Source organism: Lepus europaeus, chromosome 22 (genome assembly GCF_033115175.1).
Source record: "Lepus europaeus isolate LE1 chromosome 22, mLepTim1.pri, whole genome shotgun sequence".
Classification (NCBI taxonomy): Eukaryota; Metazoa; Chordata; class Mammalia; order Lagomorpha; family Leporidae; genus Lepus; species Lepus europaeus.
This window is the reverse complement of record NC_084848.1, coordinates 916,048-937,685: the sequence shown is the minus strand read 5'-3', so window position 1 is coordinate 937,685 and position 21,638 is coordinate 916,048. Positions and strand designations below refer to the sequence as shown.

Sequence of the window (21,638 nt, the reverse complement as noted above, 5' to 3'; positions counted from 1 at the left end):
AGAGAGCGGTCAGGGCTGTCCCTCCCTGGCAGCCTGGTGCGCCTCGGCCCTCCTCCCGGCGCGGGGCCGCGCGTCCTCACCGCCCACCGCCCACCGGGCGCTGGCTGCAGATCCCGCCCCACGAGCCCCGGGGAGCCGGCCCGGCGTTCCCAGGCGCGGGGGCGAACCCGCGAGGTGGCGGCGGGGCGGGGCCTCCCCGGCGACCACCCCCGGCCCAGACCGCGCCCGCTCCTCACGTGGCCGCGGCGGGCGGGGCGGCGCCTCCTCTTCCTCCCGCCGGAGCCCGCCCCGCGCCGCGCACCAGCCCGCCCGGAGCCCGGTCCCCGCCGCGCAACGCCCGCGCGGGCGCCCGCAGCCGCTGCCCTGCCCGGCCCCGCCTCGGGCCGCCCGCACTCGGTAAGTTCCGGGGAAGCCGAGACCAGGAGTAGCGCGGCGCGCTGAGGTCCGGGGGGCGCAGCTCGGGGCGGCGCCGGGGACCCCCGGGCGCGCTCGGCTGGAAGCGCAGCGCCGCCGCCGCTCCTGGCCCGGGTGGTCGGCGCGGGGCGCGCCCAGCGCTCCTGGCCCGGGGCCGTGGCGTGGCCGCCCCACCCCGCCTGCAGGCTTCCCCGCCCCGCGGGCGTCCTGACCGTGAGTCAGCCTCGGTTGGGAAAATCAACTTTAACTTCGGTCCGCGGCGCCTGCACCGCCCCAGCTGCGCTTTTCCCTGCCCACGCCGGCGGTCGAGGCGCGGCTTCTCTCAGTTCCGCTTGGGTGGGGTGGGGCCCCCCCAGCCGACTGTCACCTTCCTGGCACCCTGGGGAGCGTGGCACACGCCGTCCCAGCTGCGCAGGCCCTGAGGCTACTGTGTGTCAGGTTTTGAGTGTGACCACTGGGCTGCACCACCCGGCTGGACCAGCCCCGCTGGACCCGCCAGGACTCAGAGGCCAGAGGTCAGGACACCCAGGGGCTACCGCTGGGAAGTTCCCTTGCCTGTTACAGCCTCGGCTGGCAGTGGGACCAGGGCGAGACCCGGCTCCCTGGGCAGTGGCTGACACCTGGGGCTCCCTGAGCCACCCGCATGGGGAACATCCCACGGCCCCGGGTACCAGCCAGGGCAGAGGGCCTCCCCGGAGTGGACGTAGCAGGCCTGAGACCTCCCACCGCCCCACCCCCAGGTCAGGCTGGAGCTGACCTCGGCCAGGGGCTGTCCCTGGGGAGAAGGCGCTCCCCTCCCTCCGCCAGCCTGGGGCTCCCGTGCTCTGAGTGCAGCTGTCCCCTACTGGCTCCCTGCAGGGCAGGGGGGGTGCCTGTGGGCGCCGAGCCCCAGCCAGCCGCCCGGCTCTATGGGTGAGGGCTGCTCTCTGCTGTGGCCCCGCCTCTGGTACTGAGAGATCTCCGTGGTCTAACTGCTCTGCCCCGGCCCCCTCCCCAGCTTGGTTCTCGCTCAGCAGCGTGTCCAGTGGGTGCCTGGCGGGCAGCTGTGTCCACCTCTGCCTCGGGACAGTGGGCGGTGGCGTGTCCAGGGGAGCCAAGGCCAGCAGGGGAGGTGGAAGCCAGGTAGCTCTGTGGGCTGCCCACAGGGGCCCAGCAGAACCAGGCCTGGGAGTCACCGCTGGGGACAGCAGGGGAGCCAGGCGGGAAGGAAGGGGCAGGCAGGGTCTGAGCGTGGGGCTGCCCCCTGGCAGCCTCACTCCAGGGAGGAGGGCCCAGCCTCAGCACCCAGGGCGTGGGGCGGCCTCCGTGGTGCCTGCCCGCCCCCTCCAGGCTGGCCAGGGCTCGCAGGGAGGGGAGGCCAGCCAGGAGCACGTGGGGAGGTGGAGGCAGGCACTCTGCTCCCCATTCTGCAGACGGTGCCACCGAGGCCTGGCATCAGGGCCCACCCCTGGGCTGACGCAGCACGGGGGCCTGGGCGGGGTGCCGGGCATCCCAGCCAAGCCCGCACCACGCATGGTGGCTTCTGCAGCTCTTCTAAGCCCTGAGGCCACTGTGGGCCGAGGCTGGACCCAGGCCTGCACCGTGTCCAGCCGGATGCTGGCCCTTGCTGGATAGGGGAGGGGGATGGCCTGGCCCTGGCCCGCCGTGTGAGGGGGCTGCGCCTCGGTGGCCTCAGCCTCCCGATGCATGCTGGGGCCCTGGGGTGTGGCCTGAGTGCAGCCTGCCCCCCCATCTGTGTGCCCGTCCCTGCTCCAAGCACAGCTCGGCACTGCCGCCCGCGCCCAGGAGCCAGGAGGCCCTCGGCTGCTCCTCGCCGGCTGCTGCTTGTTGCCCAGGCAGATGTCGGCAGCCTGGGGACAGCCACCCTCAGAGCCCCTGGCTGGGGGGCGGCAGAGGTTGGGGGTTGCCTCCACGAGGTCACCTCGGAGGTGAGGGGGTGGGCAGCTCAGGGGCGGGGGGCATCCCAGCCACTTCCCAGGTGAGGGGTCCAGAGCGGGCGTGGCCTTGGGGTGCCCTGCACCCCCACTTTGCTGCGGCCACCTGAGGATCCTGTTCACCCGGTCAGACCTGATGGGCTCCTGGTGCCGGCCGCCTGGGGGCGGGCGGCCAAGGGGTGCCGGACACCCGTCACCCGGCCCGGCGCCATCCCAGCCTCACGCGGGTGCAGTGGCGGCCAGGGAGAAGGGTGGGCCTGGGGCTCAGCCACTCTGGGTGCCCCCAGACTGGCCTCCTCGGGTAGCAGCTGGCCGTGGGGCTGGCACTGACCTGCCTGTGCCTGTTTGAGGACGAGGCCAGGGGCTCTGGGGGCTGTCGGCGGCAGAGCTGGTCTCCCCCAGAGTTGGGGCAGCTCCCGGCCGGCCCTGGCAGCCGTGCCTGGCCGTGCTGGGTGTGCGGCCTCGGGCCCTCCCCCACTGTCAGTCTGTCTTTGTTCTCTTCTGGGGCTGGGATGTGGGCGGGCGGCAGGGACCGAGGGCCTGGCCCGTGGACAGGGAGGGACCGGACACCCCAAGGCCCCGCTCAGCGCAGCAGGCAGGTTGGGGGGAGGCCTCTGCTGAGGATGGCAGGGCCTTCGGGGGGTGTCCCGGGCACAGGCATCCCGGGTGAGCTGGGCCCCTAGTGCGTTTCCCTCCCTGCCTGGCCCCGATGGAGCCCCTGGAGGGACCCACCTGCTGCGGGAGAAGAGCCCCTCACTGGCCACCTGCCATCCTCGTCCAGCAGGGCCCCTGCAGGCGAAACGGTGGCCCGGGCTGAGCAGCCCAGGTTCGTGCCCCGCCCTGCCGGCCGCGCGTCACTCAGACACGACTGCTGCCCGAGCCGCCCGCCTCGGCCACCGGGAGCGCCCGATGGGCTGCAGCTGGCGGCAGTGTTCCCGGCGGTGCCCCCGAGACCCCCGACTGCAGGGAGCAAGCCTGGGCCAAGCTCTCGGTGCGCTGCCGCGGAGGGAGCCGGCGCCGCAGCTGCCTTCCTGCCCGGTGCCTCCGCCCTTCCTGTCCTCCCTTCACAGACCAGACACAGCCCGCAGACCCTTCCCAGGGAGCAGGCACTTCCTGGTCCCGGTTCTAGAGCGGGCGGGAGCTCAGCCTCCCAGCTTTGCAGTTTTGTTCTGGTTTACTTGAGAGGCAGAGAGAGGGGGAGAGGTCTCCATCTGCTGGGTCACTCCCCAAATGACCTCAACGGCCAGGGCTGGGCCAGGCTGAAGCCAGGAGCTTCTTCCAGGTCTCTCACGTGGGTGCAGGGGCCCAAGCACGCGGGTCATGCTCCCCTGCCTTCCCAGGCCATAGCAGGGAGCTGGATCGGAAGTGGAGCAGCCAGGACTTGAACCGGCACCCACGTGGGATGCTGGCATCCCTCACCCCACTCCTGCTGCCCCACCTGTGTTTGTGTTTTTAACTGGACGATACAGAGAGCACGGCACACGAGGCCCCCTCCGTCCTGTGCTGGACACGCAGTGGTCCTGTGCCCTCCTGGTCACCAGGGGAGTTCCGGTGAGGCCCCCAGATGCAGGGGCTGCAGGTGGCAGGGGAGAGTGAGGACGCTGGCCCTGGTGCTCCAGGCCTGTGGGCAGGGGTGGAGACTCCACCTCTCCCAAGGGCCCCAGTGCACAGGACCCCTGCCTGGGTGAACCTGTGGGGAGGGGGGAGGTGATGAGCTGAGGGTTCGAGGGAGCAGAGATTCTGGGTGGGAGGGAAGAGTGTGGGGGCCACAGGAGCTGAGTCACCCCTGACCCCAGCGTGTACCAGGACACACGTGTGCTTGTGCAGACCCCGGCGTGTGCCGGGACACGTGTGCTTGTGCAGACCCCGGCGTGTGCCGGGACACACGTGTGCTTGTGCAGACACCGGCGTGTGCCGGGACACACGTGTGCTTGTGCAGACCCCGGCATGTGCCGGGACACACGTGTGCTTGTGCAGACACCGGCGTGTGCCAGGACACGTGTGCTTGTGCAGACCCCGGCGTGTGCCGGGACACACGTGTGCTTGTGCAGACCCCAGCGTGTGCCGGGACACACGTGTGCTTGTGCAGACACCGGCGTGTGCCGGGACACGTGTGCTTGTGCAGACCCCGGCGTGTGCCGGGGCACACGTGTGCTTGTGCAGACCCCGGCGTGTGCCGGGGCACACGTGTGCTTGTGCAGACCCCGGCGTGTGCCGGGACACGTGTGCTTGTGCAGACCCACGCGTTGCCAGGCAGTGGAAAATTTGGGCTTGGAGGAACTAAAAATACCCAGCGGAGCCCCTGCCTGGGTTCCGGAATCCCGCTCCCTGCCTTCCCCGTGGAAGACTCCCTCCCTCCTTCCTGCCCCGCCCCCGCTGCTGGCTGGGAGCCCCTGCCCAGATGCAGCGGGGCCCATGAAGCCGGCTTCCTCCTGCAGGCCACGGCTCTCCGGGGCCACCTGCACCTGCGCCTGCCGACACTGCAGGGCTGGGGGCACAGGCGTGGGGGCCCGAGCCTGGGGCAGCCCTGATTGGGCCCGGGACAGGTCACGGGGCCTGGGGCCCAGAGCTGCGCAGGCCATGCGGAGGCCCTCGGCGACCGACCCCTAGGAGCCTGTTACCCTCACTTGTGGACGGGGATGCTAGGTCCAGGGACTGCATGGCCGCTCCACACGCTGGTTGCAGAGCTGGGTGCTCGCGCTGGAGTCTGGACCCCACGGCACCCCCTGCACCGCTGAGTGGGTGCAGCCGCGGTGCCGTGCTGCTCCGTCTGCCCAGCCCGCTGCTGAGCGGCCTGCGGCCTGCTGAGGGCCAGCTTTGTCCCTGCTCCCCCTCCTCGCTCAGCTACACATGTGACCACCGGGTGGGCGGCGGCCTCCCTGCCCGGTGAGTCAGCCAGCAGCCCTGGCGTGTGGGCGCCAGGCTGGCTGACACCGATGCAGGGGGCAGGGGCTGGGGAGTGCCCAGGGCAGGCAGGCCCCAGTCTTGGGGGACTCTTAGTGGAGACCACACATTGTCGGGGGAGCCCCCCCAGCCTGGGTCTCCCACAGAGGCCGCGCTGTAGTTCCCTAGCTGCTGGGGGGGTGCTCAAGGTGGGGGTCGGGCCTGAGCCCTGGGAGCCCTGATGGTGGCTTCCTGCTGGGCCGGCAGGCGCTCCCTGCAAATTCCTGCACGGTGGCCACGCCCCTCGAGTGGCCACGCCCCTCGCCACAGGGCACAGAGAACTGGGCCACGCCCCAGTGCTGGCCTTGGAGCCCGGGATTATCCCTGCAGCCCCACCCCGGCGTCCACCATAACCGCAGGCCAGGGCAGGGCGTTGGAGGGAGCCTGCGCCCTGGCCATGCGCTCTGGCCCGGCCCTGGAGTGGGAGCCCACTGGGCAGGCTTCCCGGGCAGTCACCTGCTCTGGACACAGCTCGTGTGCCCCCCAACACCTGGCGCCCCTGAGCTCCCCCAGGTGCCGGCCGCCCCTGTGGCAAGGGGTACGGGCCAGGGGGCAGGTCATGACCTCAGGGAGGGCTCCGGGTACCCGGTGAGGGGACAGATGTGCCGCCCACCCCTGTGCTGGCCGTTTCGGGGTGGACTGCTCTGCACCTGGGTGGCCATTGCTGGCTCGCCTGGTGCGGCCTGGGAGATGACCCTGGTGCTGGACGTCACGGGGGGTGGAGAGTGGCTCCTGCTCTGCCCTCCTGGCCCTTTAGTTGTGGGGTTTCAGGCCCGCCGTAGCTCCAGGGCCTGGGGGTGCACAGGGCAGAGCCAGGAGGGGCGCTACTGAGGCCTGAGCCCGTCGGGGTCTGCACAGAGGGGCCCCGGGCTCTCAGCCAGACCGGACACCATGGACGCCAGAGGCTTGGCCTGGGAGAGTTCGTGCTGCGTCCACTCAGCCGTGCCAAGGGCACAGGGACTCTGGCCAAGAGAGGCGGGCAGGGCTGGGAAGGAGGGCCAGTGCTGGAAGGCTGAAGGAGGGCTGTGCCTCCCTGACCAGGTGGGGTGGGCAGAGGGCTCAGCCCAGCTCTTCGTGGTGCTGAGAGCCTCGGCCACGGCTGAGAGGGGCTTTGGGGACCTCGGGCTGCCCTGGAGGGGCCGGGGCCTGGGCCGCAGCCAGGCAGCGCACAGGCAGCCGCGATGAGCAGCCGGTCACAGGGCCCGACGTGGGTGGGCAGAGGCGGCCAGAGGGTCCTGCATGTCTGGGTGAGTGGGCAGCTGGGGCGTGCATGGGGCTCGAGGGGGGCTCTGGGCTTCCACCCCCTCCCCTGCACCCCATCCCAGCCTGCAGGCGGGAGGAGGCTCAGACAGGACACAGGCGTGGCCGGAGTCCGCTGCCAGGCCCAGGCTGGGTCCACACGTAGGGCAGGGGATGAGGGGCCAGCAGGCCGTGGCATGGGTGCTGCAGGACACGGCCCCGGGGTGAGGACAGTGAGCACTGGGGACCCAGCAGCCTCAGGCCCCCGGCCCCCTGTGGCCATGCCGCCCAGGGGTCTCAGCTGATCGGCCCAAGCGAGCGAGACCTCCACACTGAGCGCCCACGGCTCCCTGGTTCTGGGGGTGATTGGGGGCTGCCACCTCCCTGTGGGTGTGGGGGAGCCTCGTCCCTGCCCAGCCCTGCCCCCAGTGCCTTCTTCCTGCTCTTTCCTGCCGGGTTCTCAGAGCTAAATTTAAGGTCCCAGCTGCACTTGGTGGGAGGGGCCTGGGCAGTCCCCAGGGGCTGCAGCCTTAGCTGGACGGGGATGGGGGGCGGCCCAGGGCTCAGTCGGCCTGGCCTGGTTCCTGCTCTAGGGAAAGGCAGGTGAAGAACATTCCGCCCCGCGCCCTGGGTGCTCCTGGGTTGCATCAGACCCCAGCCCCAGTTACACCCCATTGTCTCAGTCCCCCCCATGCCCAGAAGACCCAGGCCTCGAGGGGCCATCCCCCACTTGGGGATGCCGGCTGTCCCATCACATGGCCACCCTCGCTTCCGGCCCTGCCAGCCACACTCCTGATGCTGTGGGCAGCCCGGGAAGTGGCCGTGGGTGAGATAGGGGCCTCTGCACATCCCCTGGCAGCCCCTCCTGGGCCTCTCCCAGCCCATCTGCGTCCGGGTGTGTGCAGGTACACGCGTGTGTCTCCGTGTCCGAGTCCAGGGTGTGTGCAAATGTGTGTGTGTCTCCCTGTCTGTGTCCAGGGTGTGTGAGGTGCATGTGTGTCTCCTCGTCAGTCCAGGGTGTGTGCAAATGTGTGTGTGTCTCCATGTCCATGTCAGGGTGTGTGTAGGTGCACGTGTGTCTCCGTGTCCGTGTCCAGGGTGTGTGTAGGTTCACGTGTGTCTCCACGTCTGTTCAGGGTGTGTGCAGGTACACGCGTGTGTCTCCGTGTCCGTGTCAGGGTTTGTTTGGTTCACGTGTGTCTCCACGTCTGTCCAGGGTGTGTGCAGGTGCACCTTGTCTCCCCCTTTCAGGGTGTGTGTAGGTGCACGCGTGTCTCCATGTCAGTCCATGGTGCATGCAGGTGCACGTGTGTCTCCCTGTCAGGGTGTGTGCAGGTGCACGTGTGTGTGTCCGTGTCAGGGTGTGTGCAGGTGCACGTGTGTCTCCCTGTCAGGGTGTGTGCAGGTGCACGTGTGTGTGTCCGTGTCAGGGTGTGTGCAGGTGCACGTGTGTGTGTCCATGTCAGGGTGTGTGCAGGTGCACGCGTGTCTCCGTGTCTGAGTCCAACTCGGGTTTCTGACCCAGCCCATCCCGTCGTGGCTCTGAGCGCAGGGGTCCTCAAGCACAGTGGAGGGACCCGGGGCAGTTGCCGCCTCTGCTCGCTGCTGGGGCCCTGGCCGCCTGGCCCTGCAGTGGACTGACCGTTGCACCCACCCCGGCCCCGCAGCTCGGCAGGATGTCGGTGAAGGACGGCGCCCAGCGCAAGTGGGCGGCGCTCAAGGAGCGCCTGGGGCCACAGGACTCCGACCCGACCGAGGCCAACCTGGAGAACGCCGGCCCCGAGCTGTGCATCCGGCTGCTGCAGGTGCCCTCGGTGGCCAACTACTCGGGCCTGCGGAAGCGCCTGGAGAGCAGCGATGGCGGCTGGATGGTGCAGTTCCTGGAGCAGAGCGGCCTGGACCTGCTGCTGGAGGCGCTGGCGCGGCTGTCGGGCCGTGGCGTCGCGCGCATCTCGGACGCACTGCTGCAGCTCACCTGCGTCAGCTGCGTGCGAGCCGTCATGAACTCCCCGCCCGGCCTGCAGTACATCCTCAGCAACCAGGCCTACGTGCGCCAACTGTCCCAGGGTGAGGATGGGGGCCCGGGAGCGGCTGTCCCGGGGTGAGGACGGGGCCGGGAGCAGCTGTCCCGAGGTGAGGACGGGGCCGGGAGCGGCTGTCCCGGGGTGAGGATGGGGCCGGGAGCGGCTGCCCCGCGGTGAGGACGGGGGCCGGGAGCGGCTGTCCCGGGGTGAGGACGGGGGCCGGGAGCGGCTGTCCCGGGGTGAGGACGGGGCCGGGAGCGGCTGTCCCAGGGTGAGGACGGGGGCCGGGAGCGGCTGTCCCAGGGTGAGGACGCGGGGCCCAGAGAGTCGGCCGGCCAGCCAGTGGAGCTCCAGGGGCAGGGTTGGTGCCCAGGGTGCTGGGGCAGTGCCCAGGGAAACAGGGTTGATCCCTGGGGCAGGGTCGGTGCCTGGCGGGGCAGGGTCAGTGTCCTAGGAGCAGGGTTGGTACCCTAGGGAGCAGGATTGGTCCTAGGGGGTCAGGGTTTTACCCTGAGAGTAGGTTGGTGCCCTGGGGAGCAGGGTCAGTCCTCGGGGGACAGGGTTGGTCCCTGGGGAGCAGGGTTGGTGCCCCCAGCTCGGCAGCAGCGCCTCAGTGGCACCCTCTGCCCCCCGTCTGTGACCTGCCCGGGCCTCCCCTAGCCTGGTGCTGGCCCCTGCCCTCCAGGGTCCGCGCTCACCTGAACAGCTCCCACCCACTGTCTGCCCAGCTCCACACCCTTCGCATCTGGCCTGCACCTGCTACAGACCCGCATTCTACCTTACCCCACCTGGCTGGCCTTATCCAAGCCCCGCCCCCCACCTCCCCTCCCCTGCTCTGGCCTCTGTTGATGCCAAAGTCCTGTGTATTCCTTGTGTTCCTGCTCATGGCCACCTCCTCCAGGAAGTCTCCCAGGCATACCCACAGTTAGTCCCTACCCCTTGGGACACACCCTTGCCCGCCAGTTGATGCCTGAGCTCTCAGAGGGCCAAGTTGGGGGGGGGGGGTCCAGGGTGACAAGCTCATGAGAGTGGGCAGGTGCCCACATGGCTCCTGGGGCCAGGGGTGGCCTCCCCTGTGCCAGTAAGGGCCCGGGGAAGGGGTGCTGGCGTGGGCCAGGCAGACCGCAGCCTGGGCCTGGCTGTGCCTTTGTGAATGGCGGCAGGGGTCCTGGGGGCCGGGGGCGTCCCGGGCTGTCTGCCACAGTTAGTGCTGAGTTCGGAGCACACCTGGGCCCAGGCCAGCGGGGTCCCCCAGAACCAGGGGCCAGGAGGGGTGGCCATGCACCTGCAGGGGCGAAGGCAGAGCCGGGCCCTGAGACTTGTGCCTGCACCGCGCCCCCCGGCAGCCCTGGACACCTCCAACGTGATGGTCAAGAAGCAGGTGTTCGAGCTGCTGGCCGCGCTCTGCATCTACTCGCCCGAGGGCCACGCGCTGGCCCTGGACGCCCTGGACCACTACAAGGTGGGCAGCCCGGCCCGGGGCCTGGCCGGCACGGGGCCTCCGTGCAGGAGGGCACACGCTGACCCCGCCCATGCCGCAGGCCGTGTGCAGCCACCAGTACCGCTTCAGCGTCATCATGAACGAGCTGTCGGACAGTGACAACGTCCCGTACGTGGTGACGCTGCTCAGCGTGGTCAACGCCATCATCCTGGGCCCCGAGGACCTCCGCGCCCGCACCCAGCTGCGCAGCGAGTTCATCGGTAACCCCCCCCCGCTGCCACACCCCCAGGGCCCCGGAGGACAGCCGCCTGCCTGTGCAGTGGACACGGGCCTCGGAAGCCCTGGCGGGAGGCAGGTGCCTGGCCCCCTGCAGTGGCCATCTAGTGAGCATGCATGTGTCCAGGCTGTCCCCTCCTGCCCCATGGGCCGGGCGCTGTGGGTGCTGGGACGGAGCGGCAGGGTGCCAGTGACCCCTGGGCCCTGTCTGTCCCTTCCCAGGGCTGCAGCTTCTGGACGTCCTGACCCGGCTGCGGTGAGTGCCCACCCAGGCCCCTTCCCCTGTGCCCCAGCGGCACCGCACAGTGTGGTGGGGAGGTGGCTTCCGCCTGGGCCCCGGCTGGCTGCCCGCAGAGGCCAGGGTGCCGGGTGCGGGGCAGGGTGTGTGGCGACGATGCTGACCCTCGTTGAGTCGCCGCTGCCCTGCCGTCCATCTGTCAAACCCACCGGGAACCCGCTCGGCCTGGGCCCCCGCGCCCAAGGCTGGCGCTGGGAGGGCCTGGCCATCCATCCTGTGCCACCCCGGGGCCTGTGTGGAGCTGTCCAGGGGCCAGTGGGCTCGGACCTGGGTCCCCGCCACCCAGCCGCTGCGCGGGGTGGGCCTGGTGGGAGCAGCAGGTGCGCGCCCCGCCCCCAGGGACCTGGAGGACGAGGACCTGCTGATCCAGCTGGAGGCCTTCGAGGAGGCCAAGGCCGAGGACGAGGAGGAGCTACTGCGCATCTCCGGCGGCGTGGACATGAGCAGCCACCAGGAGGTGTTCGCGCGCCTGTTCCACAAGGTGGGCCTGGGCCGAGACCCCGCCAGGCGCGGGGGCGGCACAGAGAGGGCGCGGCGGGGGTGCTGGGCCGCACTGCCCCAGACAGAGCCGCTGCAGAGCCGCGGAGCTGGCTGGGCCGGTCTGGGCCCCCGCCGGCCGGCTGTGGTCTCCCACAACGCACAGGGCTGCCCCAAATCCCCCGGGGCTCCCGCGAGGTGTGGGGGGGTGGGGCGCACAGCTGACCTGCACCCTCGTCCGCCCCACCCAGGTGAGCTGCTCCCCGGCGTCCACCCAGCTGCTGTCCATACTGCAGGGCCTCCTGCATCTAGAGCCCTCGCACCGCGCCAGCCAGCTGCTCTGGGAGGCCCTGGAGGGCCTGGTGAACCGGGCAGTGCTCCTGGCCAGTGACGGTGAGCGGGCGGGGGCTCCCTGCTGGTCTCCCCGTGCTGAGGCTCACCCTCGACCTCGACCGTGACCTCGACCCGCCTCCCCTGCAGCCCAGGAAAGCACCTTGGAGGAGCTGGTGGAGAGGCTGCTGTCCACCAAGGGGCGGCCTCGGCTGGGTCCCCTGAGCCAGGCCCATAAGAGCGTCCAGGCAAACCTGAGCCCGCCGGGCAGCTCCCCCCGGGCCACTGCTGCGTCCACGGCCGACCTGGGGGCTCAGCAGCCAGCAGCAGCCCCCAGCTGCCCACATGTGGTCAGCACCCCGAGCGCCAGGGACCTGATGGCTCCACAGCCGACAGCCACAACCCCGCTCCCCCTCCCCAGCCTTGCCACTGTGCCACCACCTCCTCTCCCAGGCCAGGGGGCCTCGTGCCCCCCAGTGCCCCCTCCCCCACCCCCTCTCCCAGGCCAGGGGGCCACGTGCCCCCCAGTGCCCCCTCCCCCACCCCCTCTCCCAGGCCAGGGGGCCACGTGCCCCCCAGTGCCCCCTCCCCCACCCCCTCTCCCAGGCCAGGGGGCCACGTGCCCCCCAGTGCCCCCTCCCCCACCCCCTCTCCCAGGTCAGGGGGCCATGTGCCCCCCAGTGCCCCCTCCCCCACCCCCTCTCCCAGTCATGGGCTGCCCGCCCCCACCCCCACTGCCTGGTACAGGCGGGGGCCCCCCACCCCCACCCCCGCTGCCTGGTCCCCCTGGAACAGATGGGGTGGAGGAGGTCGTCGTGTCCCAGGTGGACCATGGCCTGGGCTCTGCCCGCGTCCCCAGCCACCGGCGCGTGAACCCCCCCACGCTGCGCATGAAGAAGCTGAATTGGCAGAAGCTGCCGTCCAGCGTGGCCCGAGGTGAGGCCCCGCCCCCAGTGGCCTCCCTTTGAGGTGGGGGGCCTGGAGCTGCTCTGGGGAGGCCACGGCTGGGGGGGGGCAGCTGCCAGGCAGACACAGGCACTGGGCCTGGCATGGCCTCGGGGCCTGCTGGGTGCTGGGCCCCAGGCCCCGGGAGGACACGCCTGGGCAGCCTGCCCCCCGCCCACAGAGCGCAACTCCATGTGGGCGGCCCTGAGCGGCCCGGACAGTGCGGCCCTGGAGCCCGACTTCGGCAGCCTCGAGCGGCTCTTCTCCTTCCCTGTGGACAAGCCCAAGGAGCCGGCAGCCGCCCCGGCCAGGAAGGAGCCCAAGGAGGTGGGGGCCGGGGCCGGGGCGGGCGAGCAGGACGGGCTGCCACCTCGCCTCGCCCATGCCAGCCTCTCCGGGCTTCTGCAGGTCACTTTTCTGGACTCCAGGAAGAGCCTGAACCTCAACATCTTCCTGAAGCAGTTTAAGTGGTGAGTGTGGGGCCACAGTGCCCCCTGCTGGCCGCCCTGGGCAGGGCACAGGGCTGGGTTCCAACAGCCTAGAGACCACCAGTCCAGCCTCCCGGAGGCCAAGGCCAGGATGGACCGGGACCTCCTCCCAGGCCACCGAAAGGCAGAGGCCGGGTCCCGTCCCAGGGCCTCCTCACTGCAGCTGTGGGGCACTGGTCCCTCCAGGGGGCTCACGGGCACCAGGGCGGAGAGAGTGCAGCTTGGCCCTGAGCCACGGCCACTGTGTGGCCTGGGACCGTGGCTCGTTCTGTGCTGACCAGTTCCGCCTGGGTGCCTCGTGGGTGTGTGAAGACCCGGCCAGGTGCCTGGGAGCCGGGGGGACACTCAACGCTCCCGCACCCTCGCGCCCCTGCAGCTCCAACGAGGAGGTGGTGGCCATGATCCGTGCCGGAGACACCAGCAGGTTTGACACGGAGGTGCTCAGACAGCTCCTGAAGCTGCTCCCGGAGAAGCACGAGGTGGGTGCGGCCCCTCTGGGTCCCCGTGGCCAGCAGGGGGCCGGGGGAAGGAGGCCAGGGAGCCCCCGCTCCCTGCAGCCCTGCCCTGCGCTGCCAGCCCCACGGAGCTGTGCCTGGGCTGCAGTGGGGCAGGAGGGCGGGCAGCTGCGGGCAGCGGGATCGCCACACTCGGCCACGCCCCTGCAGATTGAGAACCTGCGGGCGTTTGCTGAGGACCGAGCCAGGCTGGCCAGCGCCGACCAGTTCTACCTGTTGCTGCTGGATGTCCCCTGGTGAGCACCCGGCTCGGGCAGAGGAGAGCCCAGGCCAGTGGCTGGACCGGGGCGTGGAGCAGGCTGGGGCTCCAGCAGCCAGGAGATGATGTCTCCAGAGTCATCCGCCCACCCCAGCCCTTCCCTACGAAGAGCCAGGCCCCCAGGCTCCCCAAGCTGCCAGGCCCCCTGGCTGAGCCCCCAGGCCCCCCGGCTGAGCCCCCCAGACCCCCTGGCTGAGCCCCCCAGGCCCCCCAGCTGAGCCCCCAGGCCCCCCGGCTGAGCCCCCAGGCCCCCCCAGCTGAGCCCCCAGGCCCCCCGGCTGAGCCCCCCAGGCCCCCCGGCTGAGCCCCCAGGCCCCCCGGCTGAGCCCCCCAGGCCCCCCGGCTGAGCCCCCCAGGCCCCCCCTGGCTGAGCCCCCAGGCCCCCCAGCTGAGCCCCCCAGGCCCCCGGCTGAGCCCCCAGGCCCCCCCAGCTGAGCCCCCCAGGCCCCCCGGCTGAGCCCCCCAGGCCCCCCGGCTGAGCCCCCAGGCCCCCCGGCTGAGCCCCCCAGGCCCCCTGGCTGAGCCCCCAGGCCCCCCGGCTGAGCCCCCAGGCCCCCCCAGCTGAGCCCCCAGGCCCCCCAGCTGAGCCCCCCAGGCCCCCCGGCTGAGCCCCCAGGCCCCCCTGGCTGAGCCCCCAGGCCCCCCTGGCTGCAGCTGAGTTGGGTCCTCCAGGCTCCTGCCTGCGTCCCAGCTCCGTCCTGGGGGTGGCCACGATGGCCCCTGCCCAGCCCAGCCCAGCCAGAGCCCCCCGACAGCGCCCCCGCCTGACCCCTGCCCTGCTGTTCCAGCTACCAGCTGCGGGTGGAGTGCATGCTGCTAGGCGAGAGCACAGCCATCGGGCTGGACATGGTGCGGCCCAAGGCCCAGCTGGTGCTGGACGCCTGCGAGAGTGAGTGGGGCCCCCGGGGGGGATCTGACAGCTGACCCCGCCCCTCGCTGTGTGAGGCACGCAGTCACCTGTGCACATATCTGCACACACATGTACGTGTGCAGTCATGCGTGCACACGTGTTCACACCATCTTGACACTCATCAGGGACTTGCCACGCCACTTCTGCCGGGGACACGGCAGGGATGTCCACCCCCCTCGGGGCCGGGGTCGGGAGGGTTAGCCGAGAACTGTGGCTGTGTGTTCTAGAAGGTTCCTTGGTGCTGCCGGCAGGGCGGGGCGGGGTGGGTGGCGCGCTCCGGGCCGGCTGTGCCTGCGGGCGCCGGGTCAGGCAGCCTCCCCCGCCCGCAGGCCTGCTCACCAGCCCCCAGCTGCCCGCCTTCTGCCGGCTGATCCTCCAGATCGGGAACTTCCTCAACTACGTGAGTGGGCGGCCCGGGGGCGGGGCCTGGCGGGCGGCGGGCGGGGCCCCACACGCGCGCGTCCCTCGCAGGGCAGCCACACGGGGGACGCGGACGGCTTCAAGATCAGCACGCTGCTGAAGCTCACGGAGACCAAGTCCCTGCAGGGCCGTGTCACGCTGCTGCACCACGTGCTGGAGGTGGGGCGGGGTGGGTGGGGGCGGGGCTGGGCCGGGCTGGGCCAGCCAGAGGGCGGGGGCCAGGGGCGGGCAGGGGCGGGTCCGGCCAGGGGGTGGGGCCGGGCAGGGGCGGGGGCGGGGCTGGGCCAGCCAGGGGGCGGGGGCAGGGGCGGGGCTGGGCCAGCCAGGGGCTGAGGCGGGGCGGGGCCGGGCAGGGGCGGAGGTGGGGCGGGGCCGGGCAGGGGCGGAGGTGGGCGGGGCCGGGCAGGGGGCGGGGCTGGGCCGGGCAGGGGCGGAGGTGGGACGGGGCCGGGCAGGGGGCTGGGGCAGGGGCGAGATGGTGCCAGGCAGGGGTGGAGTGGCCGGGCAGGATCTCACTGCCCGCGTCCCATTGCAGGAAGTGGAAAAGACCCAGCCGGACCTCCTGCAGCTGCCGCAGGACCTGGAGCTGCCCTCCCGGGCCGCGGGGTAGTAGCTCCTGCCAGCCCCTGGGGCCCCCACCTCTGGTCCTCTCCGGGTCCCTGGCGCCCAGCAGCCCAGTCCAGGAGGGAGCCTGAGCTTTGCTCTGATGCAGGGGCTCACGCGTACCACGGTGTCCACTGTGGCTTGGGCGAGAGGCCCCGGGCCGCCCTCCCGGGTCACACAAGGGGCGGGGGAGCTGTGGGAGGGCAGCCAGGCCCCGCCCCTGCCGGCACAGGCCCTTCCCGGGCTCCTAGAGCTGCTGGCCTTGGGGTTGGGGGCTGGGCAGGGCAGCTGGGGGCAGGGGCGGTCACTCCGGCCGCGCCGAGGCTCCCGGCGGCCTGCAGGGATCGGCCTCGTCCCGCGCCGGCCCAGCCAGGCTGGACGTCAGCCAGCCCCTGCCCGGTCCTGGCCCTCCTGCCCTCAGGATCAACCTGGAGATCCTCCGCTCCGAGGCCAGCGCCAACCTGAAGAAGCTCCTGGAGGCCGAGCGCAAGGTGTCGGCCTCGCTGCCCGAGGTGCAGGAGCTGTACGCCCAGCGCCTGCAGGCAAGGGGCCGGGCTGCCGGGTGGGCGGGGCCCCCGGGGCTGGGGCGGGGCTGGTGGGGGCACTGGGGAGGAGCCGCTGGGGCTGGGACTGGGGCCGGGCCGCGGGGCTGGAGCGGGGTCGCAGGGGCTGGGCCGCAGGGCGGGGGTGGGGCCACCGGGTGGGGGCGGGCCGCAGGGCGGGGGCGGGGCTGCCGGGTGGGCGGGGCCGCGGGGCTGGGGCGGGGCTGGTGGGGGCACTGGGGAGGAGCCGCTGGGGCTGGGGCTGGGGCCGGGCCGTGGGGCTGGAGCGGGGTCGCAGGGGTGGGCCGCAGGGCGGGGATGGGGCCACTGGGTGGGGGCGGGGCCGCAGGGCGGGGGTGGGGCCGCCGGGTGGGGGCGGGGGTGGGGCCGCTGGGTGGGGCGGGCAGGGGCTTCCGCAGGGACTTGGCCGGCTGCCCTCTCTTGAAGGTGGTTCCCGTGGGAGGGTCCCCGGGGCTGTGGCACTGGGACGGCCGTGGGTGTGTGACCGCGGCCCCCGCCGCAGGCCAGCATCGCGGCCTCCCGGGCGCTGGAGGAGCTGTTTGAGGCCGTGGAGCGGCGGCGGCAGGAGCTGGCCGAGTACCTGTGCGAAGACCCCCAGCAGCTGTCCCTGGAGGACACCTTCAGCACCATGAGAGCCTTCCGGGACCTCTTCCTGCGCGCCCTGAAGGTGGGGCTCGGGCTGGGCCGGCCGGGGCAGCCCCGCCGCGCGGCCCTCACCCAGCTCCGTGTGCCCCGCAGGAGAACAAGGCGCGCAAGGAGCAGCTGGCCAAGGAGGAGGCGCGGAAGCTGCGGAGCGGGGCGGGGCAGCCAGGTGAGGGGCGGGGCCGCCACAGGCTCCTCCCCTTGTCGAGCTGGGGGCGGGACAGCCACGGGAGTGGGGGGAAGCCAGGTAAGGGGTGGGGCGGGGCAGCCAAGGCTCCTCCCCGCGACCAGCAGTGGCCCCAGGTCATCCGGGTGGGTGCGGTTCCCCCGAGGGGCTCCCTGAGCGCCTGCTCTCAGCCAGGAGGGGGCCCGCGCGGCAGGAGGAGGTGTGTGTCATCGACGCCCTGCTGGCCGACATCAGGAAGGGCTTCCGGCTGCGGAAGACGCACCGCGGCCGCGGGGACCAGGACCCCCTAGACACCCCAAAGACTGTGGAGCCCGGTGAGTCGCACCACCTGCTCTCCTTCCCTCCCCACACTCTGCCCACCGCCTCCTCCAGGAAGCCCTCCCAACTTTTCAGGAAAGCCCTGTGCCCCCTCCTCCCCTGGGGCATCTCAGGTGGCCAGGAGAGATGGGGGCTTGGGTGGTTGAGGGGTGGGAGTGACAGCAGGCCCTCAGGAGGGGCTCCCGGCCCTTGGCGGCTGCCTGGGGCAGTGGGGCTGGGCGGCGTGTCCCCATGGGCAGCCACCCCCAGAGACACCGAGGCCACTGGTCAGAGGACGGAGCACAGGGAGGCCCCGGTAGCAGCTGAGTCTGAGGGAGGAGGCCCCAGGTCCCAACCCTAACACAGCCCCCCACCCCCAGCAGCTGCCCCCGACCCGGCACCCAGCCGCGCCTGCGCCGAGCCTCCTGACTGGGACCTGGTGGACGCCTTGCACCCTGGCCCCCAGGCCCCGGAGGAGGGCGGCCCCCAGCCCCCGGAGAGGCGCTCCTCCTGGTATGAGGACGCCAGCGATTTCCTGGCCAGCGAGGACGCCCCGAGCCCCCTGCCCTCCACGGGGGCCTGGCCAGTGACTCTGGGGGACGACCAAGCCCTCAAGCCCATCAAGTTCTCCTGCGAGAAGCCCCCTGGAGCCGAGAGTCCCAGGCGGGAGCAGGAGGACCCTGCAGGCCTGGGTGGCGCCCACCAGGTGGAGGCCGACAGCACGGGCGAGGCGCCCCGGGACCCAGCTGCTCACGGCCATGGCTCCAGCCGCCTGGGGGATGAGGAGGACACGGCCCCGGAGTCCGCGCTGGACACGTCCCTGGACAAGTCTCTCTCGGACTCCTCGGGGTCCGGCACCCTGCCCCGGGCGCGGGGCCGAGCCGCCAAGGGCTCGGGCCGGCGGAGGAAGCAGCGGCCCTGCAGGGGCCAGGAAGGTAACTCGGGCTCTGGGCCCCGGGCGGGCTCGTGGCGCCCCCCGGGAGGCGGCTCGGGGCCCCTCCTGAGTCCCCGCCCCCCCCCCCGAGGCCCCCGTGCGAGTCACCCTGGGTTTTCTGTTGGAAGCAGAGGTCGCCCCCGATGGTGACAGTCAGGCACGAAGGCTGTGTGTACTGCAGTAAGGTAGGTGCGGCCGCCCGCTGGACGCTGACCCGGCTTCTGCGCAGCCCTCCTGGCCGCGGCCACGCCTGTCCTGTCGGTGGTGGGCCCTCGCCCGCAGGCGGTCGGGCGGCCGGCACGTGCCACCGCAGACGCAACCTCAGCGCTGGCTGCAGGCAGAGGGCAGGTGGACGGGGCTGGGCGGTCAAGGTCAGGGCCAGGGCGGCCCCTAGAGGCCTCCCGGCAGCCGGCCCACAGGACAGCCTGAGGTTGCGCCTGTGTGCGTCCCAGCCCTAACTGTGTCCCTGCTAACGCTTTCCGGACCCTGCCTGGTGACGGGGACGCCGCCTCCCTCCACTCCGTCCCCAGCTGGGCCCAGGGGAGTCCCAGGAGGCTGTGAGGAGTGGGGACCGCCGCAGGGTCCCCACTGGGGGGGGCAGGGCAGGCCCAGCGGCCAAAGCCTCAGTGTGGACACAGGGCCGGGAGGCCCCACAGCTTCCCTGCGGCTGTGCTGCAGGGCTGGCGCCCCTCAGCGGACGGGCGGTCTCCAGGCCCCGCGGGACCTCCATCCGCCAGCCTCCTGGCGGCTCTGCTGCGCCTGCTTGGTGCTCCCTCCCCTCGCCCAAGCGAGCTTTTGTCTGGGAAAACTCGAATCCAACAGGAGACCCTGCCACGGGTCCCCGGAAACCTGCCGGTGTCCACAGCCGGGCCTGTGTCACCCGCCTCTCCTCATTCCCCTGGGCCCCTGGTGCCGCCCTTCCCTGACAGGCCCAGACCGAGTTGGGAGCAGGGATCCCGCGCCCTCCCCAGAGCTCCAGGGAGGGGCTTGGGACGGGTTTGTCCCTGGGTTTTGCAGGGGGCCCTCGCCCCCACCCAGTGCCCCCTCCTCCCCCGCCTGTCTGGGCTGTGATCCTGGGGTGGAGGCTGGTGCTCCCCTGAGTGTTGATGGACAGCTGCCAGGCTGGCTCCTGCAGCCCTGGGCTGGCAGCCCTCAGTTCCCGCGGTGGGGGCGGCGCTGCGTCCCGCGCCCCATCCCCTCCCAGCACTGGCTGAACTCCAGCAGGGTGGCTGGGGGTGCGGACAAGGCCGACTCGGGGCCCCTGCTGGCTCTGGGAGTTGGGAAAGGACCCACAAGGGCAAGGCCTGGAGACTGGGGAGCCCCAGGAGGTGGGGGCTGAGGCCAGGGCACGTCTGAGACCCCTGGGGAGGCCACAGGGGCTCCCCGTCCGGCAGGGGGCACCCAGGCTCAGGGCACCGAGCCCTGCAGGGATGGAGCCAGCCTGCCATGTCCGGAGAAAGGTCCTGGGGTCCGAGTGGACTGGGCCGCAGGCTCAGCCCACCGGGCAGCAGTGAGGAAGGGGCGGGGCCCCACGGAGACTGCCGCTGACCAGGGCGTCTTCCTCTCCCCACAGGACCCAGGCCCAAGCCCAGAGCCAAGTGAGCGAGACTCCAGGGAACCCCAAGTCCGTGCCTTACCCAGCCAGGGCCTGCACCCCAGCAGGCCCCTCCTGCCACTACCCACCCAGCCCCTGCCCCGGCTCCTTCCTCCGGTGTGTGCCAGCAGTGAGACCAATAAAGACAAGCCTGGCCCTGCCTGACTGCTGTGTGTCGGCTGTGGGAGTTGGGGGGGAGGGGCGACGCATGCAGGAGGGGCTGGTGTGGGAGGCGCCCGCCCAGAGCTGGATGTTGGGGGGGTGGGGTTGGTCCCTGCGCGGCCGGCCACTCCTGGTCTGGATTGGATGCCCAGGGTCCTTGACCCTCCTGACCTGAGGCACCCACGCGTCTCCCTTGTCATCCTGTGTCTGGCAGAGCAGGCGGGGGGGCGGGGTGAGAGTGCTGCGGCCACTGTCGGCCAGCACCTCCACCCACTGCCCGCTCTCGAGCTCCTGCCCCCCCCCAGCCGGGAGTCTGCCGGCTTCTCCCCGGATCCTGAAGTAGCGGGGGCGGGGCGGGCGCGAGGCCCTGTGCGCTCAGCTTCCTCCTCCCCAGCTTTGAGGTCCCTGGCCCCCCCACCCTGGCCGGGGGCTGCCCCTGGAGCCCTCAGGAGGTGGGGATAAAGCAGGCCTGCCCCTCCCCCCAGCACCTGGCCACCAGGACCCATGGAGTCTGCACCTGCTGCCCAGGCCGCCCGGTGTCTGCCCCCCTAGGTAGCTGTGCTCCGCCCCTGCCCAGTGCCCCTCCCCGGCATGGGTGCCTGGCAGGCCGCGGCTGTAGGGACGCAGGGTCCCGGCGAGGCTCGGCGGGGTCCGGGGCCGAGTTGCTGTTAACCTCTCACAAGACTGCCACACTGGCTTCCCAGGCAGCAGCACCGATCTCCGATCTCTGTCCCCGTTAAGCTAAAAATAGCTCAGCAGCAGGTGGACGTCGGCTGGGCGGCGGGGACGCCACAGCCCCGCCACACTGCTGGGTCCAGCCCCCACCTCTGGCTCCCGCCTCGACTCGAGCCCCAGGAGGCAGTGCCCTGGCCCCCTGCCGCCCCCGCGGAGACCTGGACTGAGTGCCCGCCTCGGCCCAGCCACAGCTGTGTGAGCACTGATGGAGCCAGTGAGCGGCGCTTGCTTGTCTCTCTCTTTTTTTTTTTTTTTTTTTTTGACAGGCAGAGTGGACAGTGAGAGAGAGACAGAGAGAAAGGTCTTCCTTTACCGTTGGTTCACCCTCCAATGGCCGCCACAGCCAGCGCGCTGTGGCCAGTGCACCGCACTGATCTGAAGCCAGGAGCCAGGTGCTTCTGGTTTCCCATGGGGTGCAGGGCCCAAGCACTTGGGCCATCCTCCACTGCACTCCCTAGCCACAGCAGAGAGCTGGCCTGGAAGAGGGGCAACCGGGACAGAATCCGGCTCCCCGACCGGGACTAGAACCCGATGTGCTGGCGCCGCAGACGGAGGATTAGCCTGTTGAGCCACGGCACCGGCCTCTTGTCTCTATCGAGTGAATAAATACATAAAAGAGTAGCTGAGGCCGGCGCTGTGGCACAGCGGGTAAAGCCACCGCCCACAGTGCCGGCCTCCCATATGGACGCCGGTTCGAGTCCCGGCTGCTCCACTTCCAATCCAGCTCTCTACTATGGCCTGGGAAAGCAGTGGGAGACGGCCCAAGTCCCTGGGCCCCTCCGCCCGCATGGGAGACAGAAGAGGCTGTCCGCACAGCTCTGGCGGTTGCAGCCAATTAGGCAGTGAACCAGCAGATGGAAGACCTCTCTCTCCCTCTCTCTCTCTCTCTCTCTCCCTCTCTCTCTCTCTCTCTCTCCCTCTCTCTCCCTCTTCTCTCTTCTCTGTGTAACTCTTTCAAGTAAATAAATAAATCTTTAAAAAATAGCTCAGCTCCTCCCACTCACATAC

General features: G+C 71.4%; 1 protein-coding gene across 3 annotated transcripts; it reads left to right on the top strand.

Moving 5' to 3' along the window:
• The first annotated feature begins 350 nt into the window (after positions 1 to 350).
• On the top strand, positions 351 to 19,892 carry INF2 (inverted formin 2). 3 transcript variants are annotated; one of them, XM_062181360.1, is made up of 23 exons: positions 351 to 396; positions 8,198 to 8,597; positions 9,901 to 10,016; positions 10,096 to 10,255; positions 10,494 to 10,527; positions 10,909 to 11,050; positions 11,298 to 11,439; positions 11,527 to 12,312; positions 12,503 to 12,648; positions 12,730 to 12,791; positions 13,186 to 13,288; positions 13,475 to 13,560; positions 14,372 to 14,472; positions 14,823 to 14,893; positions 14,965 to 15,072; positions 15,449 to 15,519; positions 15,938 to 16,058; positions 16,582 to 16,746; positions 16,818 to 16,890; positions 17,079 to 17,222; positions 17,589 to 18,140; positions 18,271 to 18,324; positions 19,713 to 19,892. In XM_062181360.1, exons 2-22 carry the CDS (start codon positions 8,207 to 8,209, stop codon positions 18,321 to 18,323), a joined length of 3,627 nt encoding a protein of 1,208 aa, XP_062037344.1. In that variant the 5' UTR covers positions 351 to 396; positions 8,198 to 8,206; the 3' UTR covers position 18,324; positions 19,713 to 19,892. The 3 variants fall into 3 exon arrangements, with proteins under 3 accessions (XP_062037344.1, XP_062037343.1, XP_062037345.1); XM_062181359.1 differs by having other exon boundaries at positions 17,586 to 18,140; XM_062181361.1 differs by lacking the exon at positions 18,271 to 18,324 and having other exon boundaries at positions 17,586 to 18,140.
• Positions 19,893 to 21,638: the final 1,746 nt, after the last annotated feature.